General features: G+C 43.3%; 1 protein-coding gene across 1 annotated transcript in view; it reads left to right on the top strand.

The window, feature by feature from the left end:
• Positions 1-19141, top strand: part of LOC107191497 (igLON family member 5-like) — a 32325-nt gene extending 13184 nt beyond the window's left edge. Inside the window, exons 3-5 of the mRNA XM_015580560.1 lie at positions 17179-17334; positions 17742-18075; positions 18996-19141. Of these exons, the coding sequence (XP_015436046.1) occupies positions 17179-17334; positions 17742-18075; positions 18996-19141 (636 nt within the window). The remainder of the gene's footprint in view (positions 1-17178; positions 17335-17741; positions 18076-18995) is intronic.
• Positions 19142-19584: the final 443 nt, after the last annotated feature.

The following is a 19584-nucleotide window of genomic DNA, read 5'->3' as shown; positions in this document are numbered from 1 at the left end:
GTATCTGAATGTGGAGAACGCGGTCGTTTCCGCTTGGTCCGTAGAAACAGGTGGATGAAAGAGAAGCGAAGAAGCTTGGTTGGCTCGTGGACCCGTACCCTGGCTGTGTTCGTCCCCCACCTTTCCATGGGGAGAACGTAATTTCTCGGTATTAATGTTGCAAGCGTCAACGCTCCCTGGAACCACACACAGTTTCCCTGAGAGTCGACCACCGCAGAGCTCCGATCCGCAACGGTTCGCTCAGACCCGGTAGAAATTGCGGTGGAAAATTTGTATTTCCCGCGAGTATGTACAATGAGAGCGTGATTAAGATTCATGCTGCATTATTCAGAACGTGGGTGGACGTGGGGGGATCGCGACTGCGCGACGTAATTTTGTCCGCTAGGTCGGTCGAGTTGATCAACTTCAAGGTGAAGTGGGGATATTAACGTCTTCGCTGGGGGACGAACTTTCGGGGCAATTGTTCAAGTTTCCTCGGTTTCCAATTACCCCCAGGACGCGATATCCCACGCGTGTTGGACATGTCCGATGAATCCACGCGATCTTTTTATATTTCACGGAGCAATCTCGTATACGAATACTTACCATAAACGGACGACCGGGTGGTCTCGGTTTCGGGTGAAAAATAGAACAGTTCGACGATTAATTGACGCTTGTTCCGCCGGCGAATTGAATTGAAGACGGGACGCGGGGATGACGCGGCAATTGTGCGCGGCAATAAGGACCCGGGTGGTGGTGGTGGTAATCAAGCATTCATAGGACGCGCAATTAAGGTCTGATGAAGTTTCGACCGGCTGAGTTTGCCAGAGATAGGAATGCGGAATGAGCTACAGGGTAGAATTTTCCGTGTAACGTGGCTACGAGATGATGAATTAAAGTTAAACGAGATAATGAGAACAAGCGATGGATATTGCGGATACAGTAAATTCTCGGTGAGTGTTCGAAGGTTCCTCAACACTGACAAGGAGAGATCTCCAGAGGGACCTCTTATCTCTTATTTATCGGAATCATAATCGTGGAAATCGACTTCTTGAGGTTCGATTCTGGAAAATGATCATAGGAGAACGTGGATAGTGTTCAACCTTTTGCCCACTGTGCATTGTTGACGCCTGTAGGTAGTGTACTCCAGGGGTTTTTAAATGATACAGTAAATCCTCGATCAATGCTCCATCAATCCGTTTTCTTGTCAGCTGTATTAGTACAAACGCAGAGATGAGGGTGGAACATCGAAGTACAGTCAATCGTCGATGAATGTTCGAAGGCTCCACGACACTGAACATTAAATATTTCATAAACTAATGGCCACATGCGGCTGAAACAAATACCATTAACGTTGGGATTCCAAGCTCTATCAATGTGCTATACCTCGTTAAAAAGTCAACGTTATACCTGGGGACCTTTCCTTGTCATTGCGGAGGAGCCTTCGAACGTTAATCGAGGATTTACTGTAGTAATCGATAATGGTTTATTCCCTTGGGAATTATTACGCATATTAGGGCGTGGAATAATCCTGAGAGGAGACAACTGAACCTCCGACAGTTCAGGCAATAGCGGATCATTTGCGGGAGAAATTGCACGAGAGAATCGGATTTCCCTTGTCCTTTAAGCTCGAGGACGCCGCGGAGAACTAAGCTTTGACCGGATCGTGGACCATTACCACTCAGGAAGGTACTCGCAGGATTGATTTTCCGTTCGAGCAACGATCAGAAGGGCTGCGTGTACCCATCAGCGATAAACGGTCACCGGGGTGCATTGAATTCTCGAAGGAACACGGAATCTCTTGAGTTACAGGCGGTGTTTCCTAATTAAAAAGATTGTCCGATTGTATGGAAACGAGTATACTATGTATATAAAAACGGGGGAGGGCCGTAATTTCATTCTTCTGTGGACGTTTGTGAGTTATCGGTTGCTTATCTACCCGCGAAATAATGAAGAACGTTACACTAAGAAGATCGAGAATATGCTGTCCGAGAAGACTTTCAGAGGGTAATTTAACACTTTAACTACACGTTGCTCAACGAGCCCGACGAACGTGTGAACAAAGAACGGGAGATCGATATCGCGAGTCGGGGTGCAAAGGTAAAGGGGTGGTGGAGGAGTAAACAGGTAGATAAGAGCCGGTAGTTGGACAGAATCTTGACTAGGTGGCTGCCAAGCGAGAATGTGATCACGACAAAGTGGGGAAATCCACGGGTTCGAGGCAACGGCGCGAGGAACTCCACTCTCTGTTACACTTTCCTTTTTTCCCGCTCCATCCCCCTTCGTTTTGTCTTCCTTCACCCGTCGGGAAGTATCGGGCCGGTTCAACGCGCGTGTGCTGTTGACAGCAGTTAATTGCACCGGCGGCGAATCAAAGTAAGCCGAGAAACTGATAGGAATAGAAAGGAGGAAAGACGAGGACGATGAAACTGCGATAATTTTTAAGAATCGAGGGTTTCTGGATCAATGGTAAATGGATTTTCTTGCAGAATATTTATTCCCGTGGTGATGGGCTTCAAAACGTTTCCGGATATCAAATGTTTTCTATTAAAAAATCATTAAGAGAACAGTGAGGTATCATTGACAAAGATATTTCTATTGAACTGTCTTTAACCAACTCTAAATAACTGTTGCGAATAAATGTTTTTGTTAATAACTTTCTGATAAACAACGACCCCCAACTAAAACCTTCACGACACTACTCAGGGTGACGACATTGACAACATATTGAAAAATCATCGTAATCGGAGGTGGCTCCCTTATTCACCTAAAATTGAACTATCTTGCTCATTGATTGATATTTTCATAAGATCAGCAGAGAAGCTACTATACTCCCATAGTACTCGTTCAGGCTCCCGTACACTATCGGAGTAAGTAATGCATGCGACAGTCCGGGTGACCGTTCAACACGTCCAAGCACCAGCGGGAGATTAAACGTTTGCACGACCCAATTCTCGCGATTCTGCGGCGGTAATTGCACGGAAACCCTCCGATGTCTACGAAACCTCCGCGACGTTAACACCCGGGGTTCAGGAAGGGGCAAAGTTGCTAAAAAACCGCGAGTTCTTAACTATCCCTCCGCGTTAAATGTTGCGTAGAATATGGAGACTCTTAGTCACTTCCGTGACTCTCCACCTAGCACATTCGAACGTTTAATTTGCGAGCCGTTCCCCTTACTTGCATCATAACTCCCTTGGGTAGAGCAACAGACTCTGGGAAGTCTATTATCAGGATTTGGAGATAATTACTATTGCAGAAATCGAGGTACTACAAGATTTCGGTCCCAATACCAAATTCGTTTCTCAGTTCTTCACTTATGAGTAGACTGCGGATTTCATTATTAGTTTACAAAAATATTTAATGAACTTCGATGAGGTATTTGTCTTATTTGGAATTTAATAGTATCGTTAATAAAGTAATTTCTGATTGATACCAGTTTTTGTAAAATAAAATCTATATCTGCATTAAGATCCGCAGTCTACTTATGAGATTCGAGTCAATTACTTAGCCAACGATCAAAGTTAAACTCCATCGAACACGGTCCATCAATTTCTTCGTTCGAGCAAAGGAATGCACACCCCTTAAACAAGACCGAGACTCAATGGGGACAGCCCGACAGGGTGGACCTTCCCTCATAAACATAGCGTGCACAACCCCCCGAATAGAGCTAAAAGTGCCTTCCAAACATGTCGACGTTAACATATTGCTTTCCCCCGGGTGTGCTAATATTGCCTGGCTCTGTGTACGTTCCCTTATAACCGAAGACGCGGAACAACGTTCGTGTCCTTCTCGCGCTGATTGCTTCCTGGTGCGCTGAAGGAGTCAGGCGAGCAAAAAGAAAGAGGTAGAAGTCGTGTCTCAATTATAAAAGGTAACAAGCGGCAATTCACCGTGGCGAGAGCAACATTGTCGCGACACTGTATCGATATATTGCCGTTGATGGACGGTTAAGTGGGCCATTTCCGAGTACTTGTTCCTTCGTCCATTGTTTCCGAGAGGCTCAATTTGCCACTCTCGAGCGTCGAGTCTCCTCGTGGATGAACGGGGGAGGTACAGTGATTCCTCGATGAATGCGACACTAGTAACGACGTTATCCCCACCATTGGGAGAGTACCCCTCTGGAACCAATCAAAACTGAGTAAACAGAATGCCGTGGGATAATGAAATCAGATCATGTTACTTCCATCTTATCGGAAGGGAATTGTACATTTCTTATTGATAAACGTTAAGTCTCCCGGTTTTGTTCGCGTACAATAATAAGAGGACTTTTATCATAGATACTATACATACTACAGAAATAGTATAGAAATAATTGTGTAAGAACTCACTGATGGATCAACCAGAAGATGAAAGACATTCGTTAAAATCTCACGAGGTATCCCCACTACTTCTTGAAACCAATTCAAACATAAAATCTACCTTGGTAACCTGGAATCCTTATGATGACTCATTAGCATATTACTTATTTCATTTTTGTATATTATTTAAATGATTTCCTCTTGATTTCCTATTACTAGGTGAAATCTGAGTTACAGTTGTGGCTCGTCGAACGTTTGTCGCCGGTACAAAGGCCACGCGTATTCGAAAGGTCGTCCCTCCGACTATAAATGGATCTTCTTTGAGACGCAAGAGACACACAGAGTTCGAGTGTCCGTGTCGTATCGGGGAATATCGTGACGGTACCGAAAAGTAACGAGGCACGTCGCCGTGACTGCAGACCTAGAGCAGAGAGACGGGCAGAGAGACCGATGTATAACTGGGAATGCACGACGCGGCGTCCGCCTACAAAAGGACGCCTAGGCGCTGGCCAAAGATCGATCCGCAACACGGTTAGAATTTCAATTCGTCCCGCGGAGGGAAACGGCTCCGATTGCGACTGCTGATACGACAGAGAAACCGAAAAAATTCGATTGAACGTGGTCTGTGCCCGCGCGCGATGCAGCACAAAGCTCAATGATTGTAATCCGTGTGGAGGTTGTTTGGCACGCTGAACCTCGCGCGCCCGATAAAATAATAGAAAATTTCATCAGAGGCGCTGGATCGTAAAACAAACCGCTTCTTACACCCGCCCTTGCTTTCGATCCACGCCGCGATAGCAGTCGAACGGAACGAAGAGAGAAATATACAATAGAAGACATAATATTGTCTTTATAGAATTCACAGTTGTTGATTTGCACGGTTTTAAGGAATTATTCGGAGCTAATTACGAACTGACTACATATTTGTGTTCCAGTGTAGATGGCCGTTTACAATATGATCTTTGGGAATTAATTTAGAGAAAATTTTCAAACCTAGGTAGCTCTGGTTTTGCATATGTCTTTGTACAATATTATAGTAAGATTAATCGATAAATGGAAACAGATTCGCGGCACTATCGAGAATCACGAGACGCTATAAAAATTCTGTCTCCCTCCTTTTCTCCCGATGTCAAGGAAACGTACATCCCTCATGATGCGGAATCTATTCCCGACGGTTTTACGATACGGTTGTTCTATATTAAACAATTTTTTTTATGATCCAAGTTATATAAAAAGTATACGATCCCATCGGGCCCGGATCGAATTTTCTCCGGCGTGTTGTAACCCCTGTTTAGGGGAATTTTTTACTACTTTCCGACTGTACGGGAAGAAGGGGGTGGGTTGGGGGACATCCAACGCCCTTGTTATTTCGGGAAATAATACGAACACGGTGGAACGACTGTTGTCTTATTGCGAATGATTAAAGCTTCCATCTAGGCGATAACAAGGGAACTGCTTTGCGCAAGCATAATTCTGGGAGAGGGGATATATTCGTTCGCATAACTTTTCGATATAACAGAACGATCCCCTCGACCGTATGGACAGACGAGAGTCACCCCTGCATTTAATATAACGCGTAAGGTTCACGACGAGGGGAGAAATATAACCGATTTTTCGCCATCGAATATATTGCCCGTCACAAACTGTATATTGCCTACGTTGTCGATCGGAGACAACCACTGATCCCGTTTCACGAATATTCCAGGGAGTTCCGGAAAATGGGCTGCTCCGAGATTACACGTTTCTCGGCCTTGGACCCTCGATATAGTCACTAGCATTCCCCTGGATGCCCTATCGTTCGCTGATTCCTCGATGGGGGGACGATCGACGAGATAAAATAACAGGAAAGAGTCTTATTGCGAGTGATTATTGTTCAATGACCTCTTACGATCGCGTACGTCCCTCGTCGAATTATTCTCTATTACTTCGAGTAATCTCATACATGAAGATTCATAGCACAAGTTGGTGATATTAACGGTTAATGCTACTGTAGGGAGAGAAAAGAAAGGAAATCTAGTTTTCTCCCCTACGGTTTCAGATTTGTGCAAAATAACAACGAAACAACAGGCTGTCTCAGATTGGGTAGTACAATCGGGCAAGAAATTATTCTAAATAAAAGAATAAATCGAAAATATAGAATACAATATTTTCCTATGATACTTTGTTTCCGAAATAATCGAATCTGATACGCGTACAATAGAATAGGACTTGGTTAACGCGTCTGTCCATAACATTCCGTTACTACTTATCGTCACCACGAATGTAATTCCCAAGTCGTTGCCAAACGAAGCCTCCTACGAAAAAAATTGATTCCCCTTTTTTGACATAAGTTTTTTTGTAGAATCATAATGCAACCAATGTCGAAAAATTCTCGATTTTCATTCACCCAAGAATCTACACTCGCCACAAACAATCTCGCCGCAATAAAACATCGGTTACGCCTATTATCCGTGAAATAGTCAAGTGTCGTTATAACTCGGAAAAGGGTATCGTTTCACCTACAACAATTTAGCGACGACGAAGGCGGCGCCCGGATTTAACCCATGAATTATTTTATCCATAGTTCGGGGGACCGAGGCCGTGGTGTAAAATATTTTTATCGGTCCCAGCGATTGTTCCGACGGGTGGAATAGAGAAGGGGGTAGGTGTGGGCCACGTAAACGGGACGCGATCGTGTGTGGCGTGTCGATACCCGGGTCGCGGAACCAACGAGAGAGGAGCGTTTCAGCATTATATTCGACCGTTGTGCCGAGTATAAATTTCACGGTGGTCGGGAGCAATATGAATATTTCGGAAATCGGTACACGTGCGTCCGAGATCCGGAGAGGAAATCCTCGCTGAGGGGCGAAATGGGGGTGGGGGAGGAACTTCTCCAATTTTCTGGTCCGGGTAACGAATTGTCCCCGGGAACTGTCGCGGTGAGTTTGTCTTCGACTGCTCGATATCTATTACTGGTGAATTTTTTTCATCGAGGGATACACACACCTTTAACTCGTGGGTCGCGTAATTTTTCGGTGCATAGTGATTGGGGATAAACCGATACCGTCGAGGTACTCGAGGTACGAGAGTACACGTAACAAAACTATTAAGAAATCTACAAGAAAGGGGCTGGGTGAGATCGTCAATTGTTTCTAAATAAACAAAGCTAATTCCGATTTCAGTGGGACCGACGCGCCGGTCTAGAAAGGTTAATCGATCCTCAATAATCTCGCGAATTTCCATCGATATGACCCCTTAACGACCAACAGAAATAAGATTCATTTTGCAGTGTGCGTCCCGTTTCCGAAACTCTCGACGACGGATTGACGCAGTCGCTTTCATCGAATATTCGCCCGAGTTGCAATAGGAGCTTTCCGTTCGCGGAATGGAAACGTCACCCGTTTCCACGGAGGAATCAACGAAGGTATTTGACGGGGAATTAGGAGAGCATTTTCGACGTTTAATTTTCACTTAACGGATTAATCGGTTTGCAGACGGTAGTTTAAACGTTAATGGTAAAACTCGCAAACGAACCGAAAACTGGATCGACCTATTTGCCTATTTCGGTAGAACGGGGCGAGTCTCTCTCCGCCGTTGATTCCAATCGCGGAAATGATGTTGGGGCCTCGGCTGATGGAAAGCAGAGAATATATACAGTATACATATACACGCCGTTTGTCTTGTTATCCTCGCATTCGATGTACACACACGGTCCAGTATACGGGAATTAACGGACGATTCGACTATCGGCCTAATATGCATAATTATTTCCTGAGCAACTGCTCGTTATCCATGTTTCCAAATCGACGGATGGAAACGCATGTATAACGGGCCGTATAGACCGTCACCTAGGTAAAGAGAGCTGTTTGCGTTAGGCAACGGAAACGTCTTTTACCAATAGCAAATTGACTATACTGCCCTCCATAGCTCAATTGTCCTAACAGCATATTTGGACATTCGAGAGAAATGAGGTATTATCGTTTCCTTTGTGTCGTCCTTCTTTTTCATCATAGAATACTGTAATGTAGAAAACGCCCTCTAAATTTTGCTTATTACAACACATTTACTGTTTTATTAAACCGATATAACATTATTTTTTACACGTATCTTGAACATAAATAATTAAGGTATAAACATAAGACATAATTTAGGACTGTTTAACCTTGGTTAATGTCATCGCACATAAATAACCGAAGAGAAAGAAAAACATTATGGGGAAAGGAAGTTTGTTCCCGTTCCTGCGGATAGATCATAAAGCTGGATCTTTACGAAATCGTTGTTGTTTAATCTTCCAGGGCAGTATTATACTTTCATTGTAATCTTCCTTTAAAATTCTTCCTGACGGCCGACATCGTGAAACTGCGCGTATAGAAAAATTTCTCGCTCGTACGGTTACGTTTTTAATGGGTTTTTAACCACGCAACTTTTTCCCGTTGGTTTTTCCCTCCCCGACGAGTGGCATCTGTTTTCTCCGACGGGAAATTCGTACGGAAAGTTCGCCGGAAATCGCCGCCATATTGACACCATATGGCGCCTGGGGCGGAATCGGTTCGAGAAAAGTACGGAAAAAGAGGGGAGATACAGGGATCGGGATTCGTTTTCCGAACGGTTTTCTAAAGTTTCCACGATGTACCTAGAGGTCATGAGATCTCTTTCAACGGACAGGTGTATGTTAACGGTTCGTTTCAATATTTCGAAGGTAAACGATTCGATTACTCTGGATTGCAACGTTTTCCTTAGCTTCATTGTAAACCATACAGATTTCGCGAATAAAAGATTAATGAAATTATATTTATTTAAACAAGAAACAGATATATATTAGATGTATTTTAATAAAAAAATTGACAGATAAATAAGCATTCAATTAATTTCTGGCATGTATCTGGAACCAAACATGGTACAGGGATTAGTTTACATTGAATGTTCAGGCAAACCAGTTGAACGGAGAACAAATGTTTGCTACGATCGGAAACATGATGGAATATTGTATGGATATTAATTACAACGTCCGAGAACAAGAGCGTGGTTGGAAGTGAAACCAATGCAAAATAACGGAATAATAGACATCTGTAACTGGCTTAATTAACTGACAGACTAGCGAGTCAGGACACGGATGAACCGAAAGTGACTAGCATAGGTGGAATGGTCGATCGTTTGCAGACAATCAGAATGATTTGAGTAATCGATTGGGAACACGAACTGAATAAACGAATTTCGATTGTACAGCATAAAGCAACGTGATCAAAAAATTTCAATACATATCCACATATTTACACGTTGGTGTGATGTAAATAGATTTATTATTAAATAAAAATATCGTATTATTTGGTTATTCGCTTATTCTTCAACTTTTGTACATAAATTTTGGAAAAACTAAACATAAGCAGAGACTGACTTTCTGCATCAAAGGTTCTGTTACGATCGAAATAAATTAATACATTTGCTAATAAATATTATTCGAGTCTCTATTTTATTCAAATCTATACGTTCACTTGTGCTATAAATGCATAAAATCCGCAGTCTACTTATCATTATACGATTCAATATGGAAGACCAATCAGTTCTGTAGCTATCAAGAAATAAACCCAGTGTCTCTATAAGTAGAATAAGTCGTCCATAATCAGACATACAGACTAACAAACATAACACCTAATTACATTTCATTCGTTCGCACCATCTAACGTTTATTCCTTCATTGATTCATTTGGTCACACATCCTTACACGTATCATGCACCCCATAAAGTTTGCATTAGCATTAACTACATCATTTTCACGTTTATAACACAATAAACCGCGCTAGTTCCTCTTCATGCACTCGTAACCATACAAGCCGTTTACGATCGGAAAACTTATTCGACTAAAATAATCGTATGTTTCAATAACATTACGGATTCAACCTCTCATAAACTGTTCTAAAAACTCCACGGAGTAAAAACTACAAACTTGACGTTATAAACTGAAACGTTAGAAATTGACCGATATAAAAGACGACGGCTTCAAGATTTCTATAATTGTCTGTACCAACGAGTGATATTCTCATAGATCGTTTGATATTCCGATAAAGAAAATTCGCCACGCCGCGATGTCCATTTCTCGCGATCCTCCCAGCTTTAAAACTTGCACCCCTAACATTAACCGTCGAACGGTCATGGGCGAGGCCGTAAATCTCGGTGGGCCGCGCGATAGAGAGCAGGGAGCATCGGGGGGGGGGGGTGGTTGGACTGTCGAAAAAAAAGCCCATAAAGTGAGTTCACGGGGTTGAAGATAACCCTGTGGCTCCCGTTCGGCTCGTATATCGTGGTAGATCAAAAAGCGTCAAGGAGCCAATCGATACGGGAGGTCGAAAAAGGGTGGGCATCCCGGAGCCACGCAGAAACTCGCGCGTGAGATCCTTCCCAGTGATCTTTTATTCATGCCGCATTCCCGTCACCTAGCTTTCTCGCTTGACGCGCTCTACCCTCTTTCTGCGTTGCCGTAAAGGATCCAGAAACCAATATCTCTCTCGCTTTCTCTAGCTCCGCTCGGACGTCCTTCGCGCAACCTCACGTGCACGGGACGCGAATACGCTACCATTTTGTACCACCCTCCTTGCTGGTAAACACGGAGGGCTCTCGTGGATCCACTCAATACAACGGGGGCTTGCTGTGTAATGAATGAGAAATCACGTGTTCCTCACGCACGCCACTCGTTTTTAGAGGAGAGAAGACCGTAAGGTATCCGTCGCGCTTTCATCCCCCGTTTTTACCAGTGAGCGCGTAGACGGGGATGGTTTCAGTGAGGCTTAACGAGAGGAGAAACTTGCTGGGAGATTGTACACGGGGAAACGATAAATGTATAGTTGGTTTTTGCTGGTCTTTGTTTGTTTGGACGTAGACTTATAATTCAGAATCAAGAAATTCCAAATAATCAAATTCAGATTCAAGAATTAAGGAACTAATTTTAGGTTTAACGATATTATAAACAAAATTCTGTGACAGTCGTAACTAAGGTGTGGCATGTATATATATTAGATGTGATTAAATCACACATCCATCGTCATGGTGGTCCTTAGGGACCAACACCGAATTTTCAAATTAACATCCTCTTCATTATTTTCATGGTAAAATAATCAAATTGCCCTAAACTCGATTGTAACGCATCTATACTTCTTCACATATGATTTCTCATAGTCATAACTGTTTACATAACAAAGGATACGGTTCCGGGCACCTCTTAGAGTCTCTTAAGCCCTCGTTGATGTCCCTAATAATCGTTCAGCTTTACGAGACTTGTCGAGTTTTACGACCCCACGCACCACACACTGTGCCCGTTTTACAACCCGGAAGGATACGATGCACCCCCGTACCGATTCATTACCATGGATTAAGCACGGCGGTTAATAATATTAATGAGAAGCACCAGTGGTCGGTTATACGTTAGTTTGTCCAGGATGCACTTTGGCGTCATGGACCCAGAATGAAAGACATCCGCGTGCCACTATGCAGTACCTCCACCTATTTTATTACCGATAAATTCTCCCCCGTCGCTCATAAGCTGACGCGTATACTATCGTAAGAGTACGGTGGTCTCATTCAACAATGAATAGAAACTTGATAAGGCTGTTCGTTTGCTTCACCAACCAAGAATACCTTGAAAGTAGAGCATTCGACTATCATGTCCCGAGGAAATCCATACTAATATCGAGAATCTAATTCTTTCACTTAGTATTCATCAAGAAAACAGTACAGTGGTCTCATTCGACAATGATTAGTGAATTTATAAGGCTGTTCGTTTGCTTAACCAGTCAAGGATACGTCGAAAGTAGATCATTCGACTATCATGCCCCTAGAAAACCTATATTAACAACAAAAATTGAAAACTTTCCACTTGATATTCATCAAGAAAACGATATTTCATACGGAACAATCCAACAAAGTGGAATCCCCTATAAGGATCAAGACTCTAGCTAGTGGACAAAGACCAAGGCGTCAGAAAGCGTGTTACGGTAATGCGTTTCTTTCAGATTAGATTCAGATACGTACCGATACTTTCCATCGGGGGGGGGGGGGAATTTATTCAATTATGCTGTCAAAGAAATATTTACTAATCGCGATTCCATTAGGGAATTGCTGGACGACGAATCCACGCTACGTAAAGTGAAAAATCTGGACGCACCGAGGGGGCATCGATCTTCCTGGCTTTAATCCATCATTCCACGACGTTATAAGCGGGTAATTTAAATTTAATCTGCCCTCCCTCCCCCCTTTACGACATCGTCCTAATAATCCACTGTTTATTGATTTTTATCATCCTATTTTTTTTTTCGACGCGTCTTTGCGATTCCATGGCGCGTACACCGACGCGTTCAATTTTCCATGGAACACACACAGGCCGTAGAAATCGATTCTGGTGAGTTTACGAGCCGCAGATATTCGTTAACACTTCGAATTAATAACTTTCGCGCTGTGTTAGTTACTTTTCAATTAGCCGGTGCCCGTTCTCTCCCCCGCGGATGATAATTAAAAGTTATTTTTATACGGCGGGCCGAGTTCCGCGATCACGGTAACGCGATACAGACAACGCTTCTGTGTACGCTTTATCGAACGATATATCTCCCGATAAATTCAACTTCGATCTCGTAAATTCAATTTTCCGAGAATACATCGTGTCCGTTACGGCCCAGGTTGCTCGTATATTTTAATCGAATCCGTACTTTTGTAAGCTTCATCTTTTACCAGGTTTGCTGCCACGCATGCCAGCCATTTTTCTCTTTTGTTTAAAACTGAGCTAAGTTATGCAGAAAGCTCACCAACTACCTAAATCCAGTACAAACTTAGTTTGAAGATTGTAATTTTTAAAATAAAAATAGCTTTATTTATATTGGGTGTATTTTACTTCTTGTTATTGTTTTATAATGTTTTTCAATGGTCTATTTAATAGTCAGTACATTATTCCGTCGATTACTGTTTGACTGGTACTACACGATTTTTGTCAGGCCGTAAAAACAAAGTTACAAGTGTCTGAATGATTTCTCCTGCTCGATGCTTGTCGCGACGTAGACCGGAGTTCTTCGACAATAATCGACGGAACACTGTACTATAATTAATATAATTTAAAATTTTGATAATTCAAAATAATCATCACGATATTATGAGATCCGTGCTGTGTTTACCTAATTTTTTATCGTTTTGAGGGTTTACGGTGGACATTAATTAAAGAAGGGACTAGATCCACCCGTACGAAGGGAAGCCGCCTGATTAATGGAACTATCCGGGTCAACAAGAAGAAAAATTATTTTCGTCTGTTTGCTCGCGAAATGAAGACAATGCGCGAACGCCACGAGATATTACCCTGTCGTAAAACTCCGTTTCTGTCCTGCACGATGAAACATGGAATAGAGATCGATCCCAGACGGTTACGCTGGAAGCAGACACACACACACACACACACACACTCTCGGAATCGGCTTAAGGAGGCTTGTTACGTTCGTTTCGTAACGAAATCGTACGGGATAGGGGGAAAGGGATCGAGTGGCGCGCGATGATTGCGTTAATAGACAACGGGAAAGGTAGACGCTGACTCGTAATACGTCGCGGCGCGCCACGGCGGTTCATTATTCAGCTCGTTTATGCTCGAGTGCACTCGTCGCGTCGGCACTCGTCGATCCTCGAGGCCCCGCATCAGAAAATCGCGAAACCCTACTTGCCGCGAACGCGTCGAGTATACCACTCGACAAAGACAATTAAGGTACGCAAGCGCCACCAGATCTCCTTTTCCGTAGCGTCATCGACAGGAGCACCGACGAACCTCCTCTTTTGGCTACCATCGTCAATGTTCTACATTCTCACGGTGTAATTATACAGGAGAATTAAGAAATTGATGTTTTATGACAGAGATACTGGACGACAGAAAAACTGGTCGTTTACTGGAGAGGTAATACGACAGCAATAGAGGTAAAATTGATAGAAATACAGTAAATTCTTGATGAGTGTTGGCAGAATCCTCGGCACTGATAAGGTCTCCAAATGTAACGCTGACTTTTCAATGATCTGCTTATAATATACCTTGTATAAAATAAGACAGTCATATTCGATAATTTTGTTTAACAGAAATGACACACTATTATAGACGAATGATATATACATATGTAACTTGCATTTTCAAAAAAAATTCACACAAGAATATTATGCAAAGTGAAGGAAATATACATTTATGTCGTAAAAAGAAAACAGGGGAGAATTTCTAATAAGAATTGATGTTGAACCTTTGAACGACAATACAGTAAATCCAAGATAAGTGTTCGAAGGCTCCTGGATGATTTACTGTATACTTCAAGAAACTAATTTTTCCTAAAAGTAACTAGCCTTCTTAGAAACTAATTTTTCCGCGCAATCCTCTATTCCGGCGAAAAAATCTCCCCAACCAAACTCGACGAAAACAAGTGTCAAATTTTCTATACCACCGACGCTTCGGAGATTCCAATGGTTCAGAAGTAACAATAACAACACTTCGACCATCGACAATTTCATCTTGTTCAACTTAACACTCGCCAAGTATTCTATTTTCCACATAATTACGAGAATCTCGAGAGCGTAGGTCGAGAGGAGAGCCGTGCCTGTTTCGAGGAGGCACGGTTTCTTCCACGAGGCGATCCGCGTACACGTGAAACGTTGCACACACCGTGGATGGCTTCACGAGATAAAGCTCCGCTGGAATTCGCGAGGGGTTTAAATGCGGAACGCTGGAGAACCGACGAATGATCGGCCGGAAGCGCAATTTGACGTGGGTGTGCGCTGCCTGCACAGACAAATGGATCGCGGCAGAGAGTCACCGTGATTCTGGAGCGTTCCACTCGAAACAAAAAAAAAATAAAATAGAGGAACGCCTCTTCTCGCTTTTCCGCCGGCGTCAGGCCGCCATTTTTAATTCACCTGCTGACACTGGACGGGGACAAAAAAAAATTGCTCACAATACACACACACACGCGCGTCATTACCGCGCCCGAGAACGGTGTACACGGTGACGCGTTTAATAATTCCAACAAAGACCCACAGGGACTGTCCAGGGCAACGACGTTAAATCGACGTGCGTTACGAAAAGTACCACGTTTCATTTTGTCTTACGCGGTAGCCAAATCCTATTCAATTGCGCGCGTATCTGGCAAATGTTCAAAGCAGGGATTTAAATCGGTATGATTTTGATACCGGTATTATGCTATCAAAGCTATACCGAAACCGATATATTTATATAGGACGAAGATACAACCGAAAATACCGGTATTGCACCGGTATTTTTACGTTTCGGTAGAAGGCCCTGGTTCAACGTCGACTTCTTCGAAAACGAAGTGTAAAAATAAAAAAAATTGTATTCCATACTTTCGACTTATTTTTTCACCTCGAATCACCCCTTGCGTGGTTATACAATCAGTTACAGGACATCCTGTATATTCTTTAGTAAATCGATATCCATAAAAATTGCTATGTCCCTTAATTCATGTTGGTATTTATAAAATGAAAAAGAATGTTAATACTTTTAATCGAGAAGCACGAGGGTCTAATAATCCACGATTCGTTTATGGTCACATTTCTTTCGCCTCTACCGATTCTCATCTGAATCTGAAAGTTCGACGGTGAGTCACGTCGAATTCCAATAGAATTTCTTCGCTGATTGCAGAGCGAGTAGTGTTCCCCGTGCATTAAACGGAAACTTAATCTTCTACTGTGTTTTCCTTAATTTTTTTATGAGTCCCCCTCCTCTGAAAAGTTTTGCATTTTTAATAACGCCCACGGACCTCGATCCGTTGTATCCTCCAGACGGTAAATATTATACCCGTTTTCGAGAGATTGCTCTCCCCCTCCTGCATTATTTATGGCCCATCCAAACTGAAGGAAAGTAGCTCTAATAATAAATCCTTTCCTCTTCCGTAAGTACGAAACATCGTCATCCGGCTTAGCCATCCGTAATACTGTTTTCATCTCTTGGGCCGCACCGAGGCGTTATTCTTACGGCCCCCGCGGTAAAGACGATTTGCCGGAGAATCGCGCCAACTCAGCCTCCCTTTCTTCACGCATAAATAGTAGATTAAAGTCTCATCGCGTCGCCAAGACTGTGGGGATACTTCTCTGGTCGCGAGCAGTATTTTTAAATCGCATGGAAATTAAAAACTTTTTACGAATTCTTCTTCGGTTTAAACCTACTCGTCGTTGACGAATAGGTTATCGTGTTTAAGTAATTGTTCGAGTAATTGAGTTACACTCGTGGGTAGATTTACTACATTTTATAAATTAACCATCGTCGTACATAACACGTCGTAAAACAGAACACATTTGTTTATAATTGTCCACGTGATAAAAATGATTTTTCAATTAAAAAACATATTATTCGAATAGGTCAAACTTCACTTTAGCAAATAAACGGCTCAAGTGTTGCAGATACGGACGGAATACGTCTGACGCGACAGTTTAATCTACTTGAGAGGCGTGCTCTTCAGCTATTTCACGAGCTGGTACCATTTCGTTTAATTTTCTTTCGTTCGTTAATTTCACTGGGTCGTGGATCAAGCTGGGAATCAGTTGTACTAACAGTATAACTGTCAGACAGTACTTGACGCGTATTTCGCCACATATTTTCAACAATTAATATCTCGAAAACGACTCACCGAACGCAATTTCGTCATTCTTGATTTTCATCACAGTTTGGCATATAGAATCCACCCTTGTGAAAGTGTGCCACATTTTTATCAACGCCCTTTATAAACAAAATCCTCAATTTTTAAAAAACTCATCATGTTATCGAAACATTTAACAAATTCGTTTGCATCACGCCAAACGTCAAATGTTCGTCAGAAGAAGACCATGGGTTTATGTTCTCGGATAGATAACTGTGAAGGAAGTACAAGAAGGGTAGAGGAACATTGTAAATCGATAAATGTTCTCGTTCCAGGTGACTTGGATCAGACGAAGGGACAGACAGTTGCTAACCGTGGGCAGGGACACCCATTCCGTCGACACACGGTTCATGGTCGTTACAAACAGCCCGGACTGGACCCTGAAGATAAAGAACGTGAAACAGGACGACGCTGGTCTCTACGAGTGCCAGGTAACGCGCATAATCAAGCTCTGTTGGTCCAGGTATAACGAAGAATGGTAAAAATGGTAGCAAGTAGCGTTAACCAAATACGAGTGAATTACGAAGTCACTGGGTACTTTGAAACACAACGGAACCGACACTGTTCCACGTTATTCTCGCGTAACGTAAAGAAAAATGGCGGACTGCAACGACAAACAATGCCGTATAATTTTCTTATCGTTGTTATTCGCTGTACAATGGTTCTTGTAATAACGAACAACGGAGCGCAAGGTAAAAACGGGGGACTCCGTTTTTATTTGCTAACGAGTGGTGTTACGCATTAATTACAACAGAGGGAACGTGCTACGAATAATTTTGTAACGATGTCCATTCTCGTTTGACCAGGAATTATTCGAAAAAATCTTTTTTTTTAATAGATTCAAACGGAACCTGTCCAGCAACGATTTATTCGGCTGAGTATCACCGAGGCGTACTCGATGATCCCAGGCGGGCCGGATCTTCACGTGAAGCAGGGATCGAGTCTACGATTGGAATGCCAGCTGATGGCCTCCGCGGAGGCGCCGAGCTTCATATTTTGGTACCGACAGGGCCGCATGATTAATTACGACGCCGAGCCAGGCGTGAGGGTCGAGGCGACGAAAAACGGCTCCATTCTTGTGGTCGACAAAGTGAAGCTCTCGCACGGCGCCAATTACACTTGCTCGCCGAGCAACGCGAAGCCTGCCTATATCATGATCCACGTGATCGAAGGTCAGACGGTTCGCTGATGCGAATACAGTAGATCATGGATTAATGTCCAAAAGCTCCTCGGCACTGAGTGTTCAGACACCATCTCCACCACTGGAGGAGTCTCCCGTAGAACCAGTGGTGGGGATGACGTCTGAATATTCAGTACAGTAAATCGTCGATGAATGTTTGAAGACTCCTGAATGTTCAAACGTCATCTCCAGCATTGGGCCATTGACAGGTTCCACGGGGGACCTCCCTGCAGTAGTAGAGATGACGTCTGAACACTCAGTGCCGAGAAGCCTCCGAACACTTATCGATGATTTACTGTAATCATTTTTACCGTGACTCCTACCATGGGTGTAGCCGGATTATCAGTCGGGGAGGGGGGCAAAATGTATCTAAAGGTAAATTTTATAATATCACTCTAAATGTATATTATGTTTACATACAGAAAACTAGTTAATATAATATTTTTCTCCTGTAGGACAGGAAGGAGACAAACTCTAAATTTCTTCCTTAGGGCAAAGGCCTCTTTTTTATCTGTAGGGATAAGTGCCCCACTCTGCCCCCTGGCTACGCCCATCACTCGTCATTGTTTAGCTACCATAAATCTCTCGAGATACCATATTCTTCTCCGATATAATATTCCTCATAATCAGTTCATCTCCATTAACATTAAGTCAGTGAAGCCTTAGTTTATCGTTATTATTCTGCAATTTCAATGGAACAACATTTTCATCCGCCAACACTCTTTGCCCGCGAATACGTGAATCCACTCACTCCTCCCGTATTTACACACGAGCATTTTCCAGCCACGCAGGCAAAACACGCGGCACACGGGGCTGTCTTCTCGTTTTCACCGTAAACATTCGCTGTTGTCCCACGCCGGGGACGAAAGTTAATTTCCTACTCGTGTATTCATTTTTCTGTTTCCTTTCCAGAGGAGGAAAAACCGGCGGCAATGCACGGCGGCGATCGGCGGAACGGGACGCGTCGTCCGTCCATCAACGTCGTGTTGATTTTTCTGAGTTTCCTCGGTGTACAGTGCACAACGCGACTGTGTCTCCAGCATTCGCGCGTCACGTGACCAGCCCGACGTGGTGTCAACATCGTCGTCGAATCAGCATCCGTCGGGTACTCGAGCGTTTCACGACACCTGTCCCGTTTACCGAACGAAAACGTTTCTCTATTTCTTAGACTCGCTCCTTTTTCTTCGATTCGTTCGTTTACTCGTGAAACGGAATCGTGCCAATGATTTCGTGTTCGGTGCACGAAACAGAGAAGGAGACGGTAACTCGGTTGGTTTAATCCGAACCTGACGAAATGCCGGCTTGAAATAACAATAACGGGTTTCGAGAGAGGAAACTGTGTCTTGCTCCTAATGAGGGCGGATCGCGATACAGGGAATTCGTCCCGAAGTTTCGAAGCAGTTCGAAGTCGCGTCTCGTAGCTCGACGGAATTTCAGATATCGCGGATGGAATTTGGGCCACGATGGGAACACTCGACCCTGTCATTACGGAAAGACAACG

The sequence above is a fragment of the Dufourea novaeangliae genome, unplaced genomic scaffold, assembly GCF_001272555.1.
Source record: "Dufourea novaeangliae isolate 0120121106 unplaced genomic scaffold, ASM127255v1 scaffold228, whole genome shotgun sequence".
Classification (NCBI taxonomy): domain Eukaryota; kingdom Metazoa; phylum Arthropoda; class Insecta; order Hymenoptera; family Halictidae; genus Dufourea; species Dufourea novaeangliae.
This window is presented reverse-complemented; position numbering and strand designations above follow the sequence as displayed.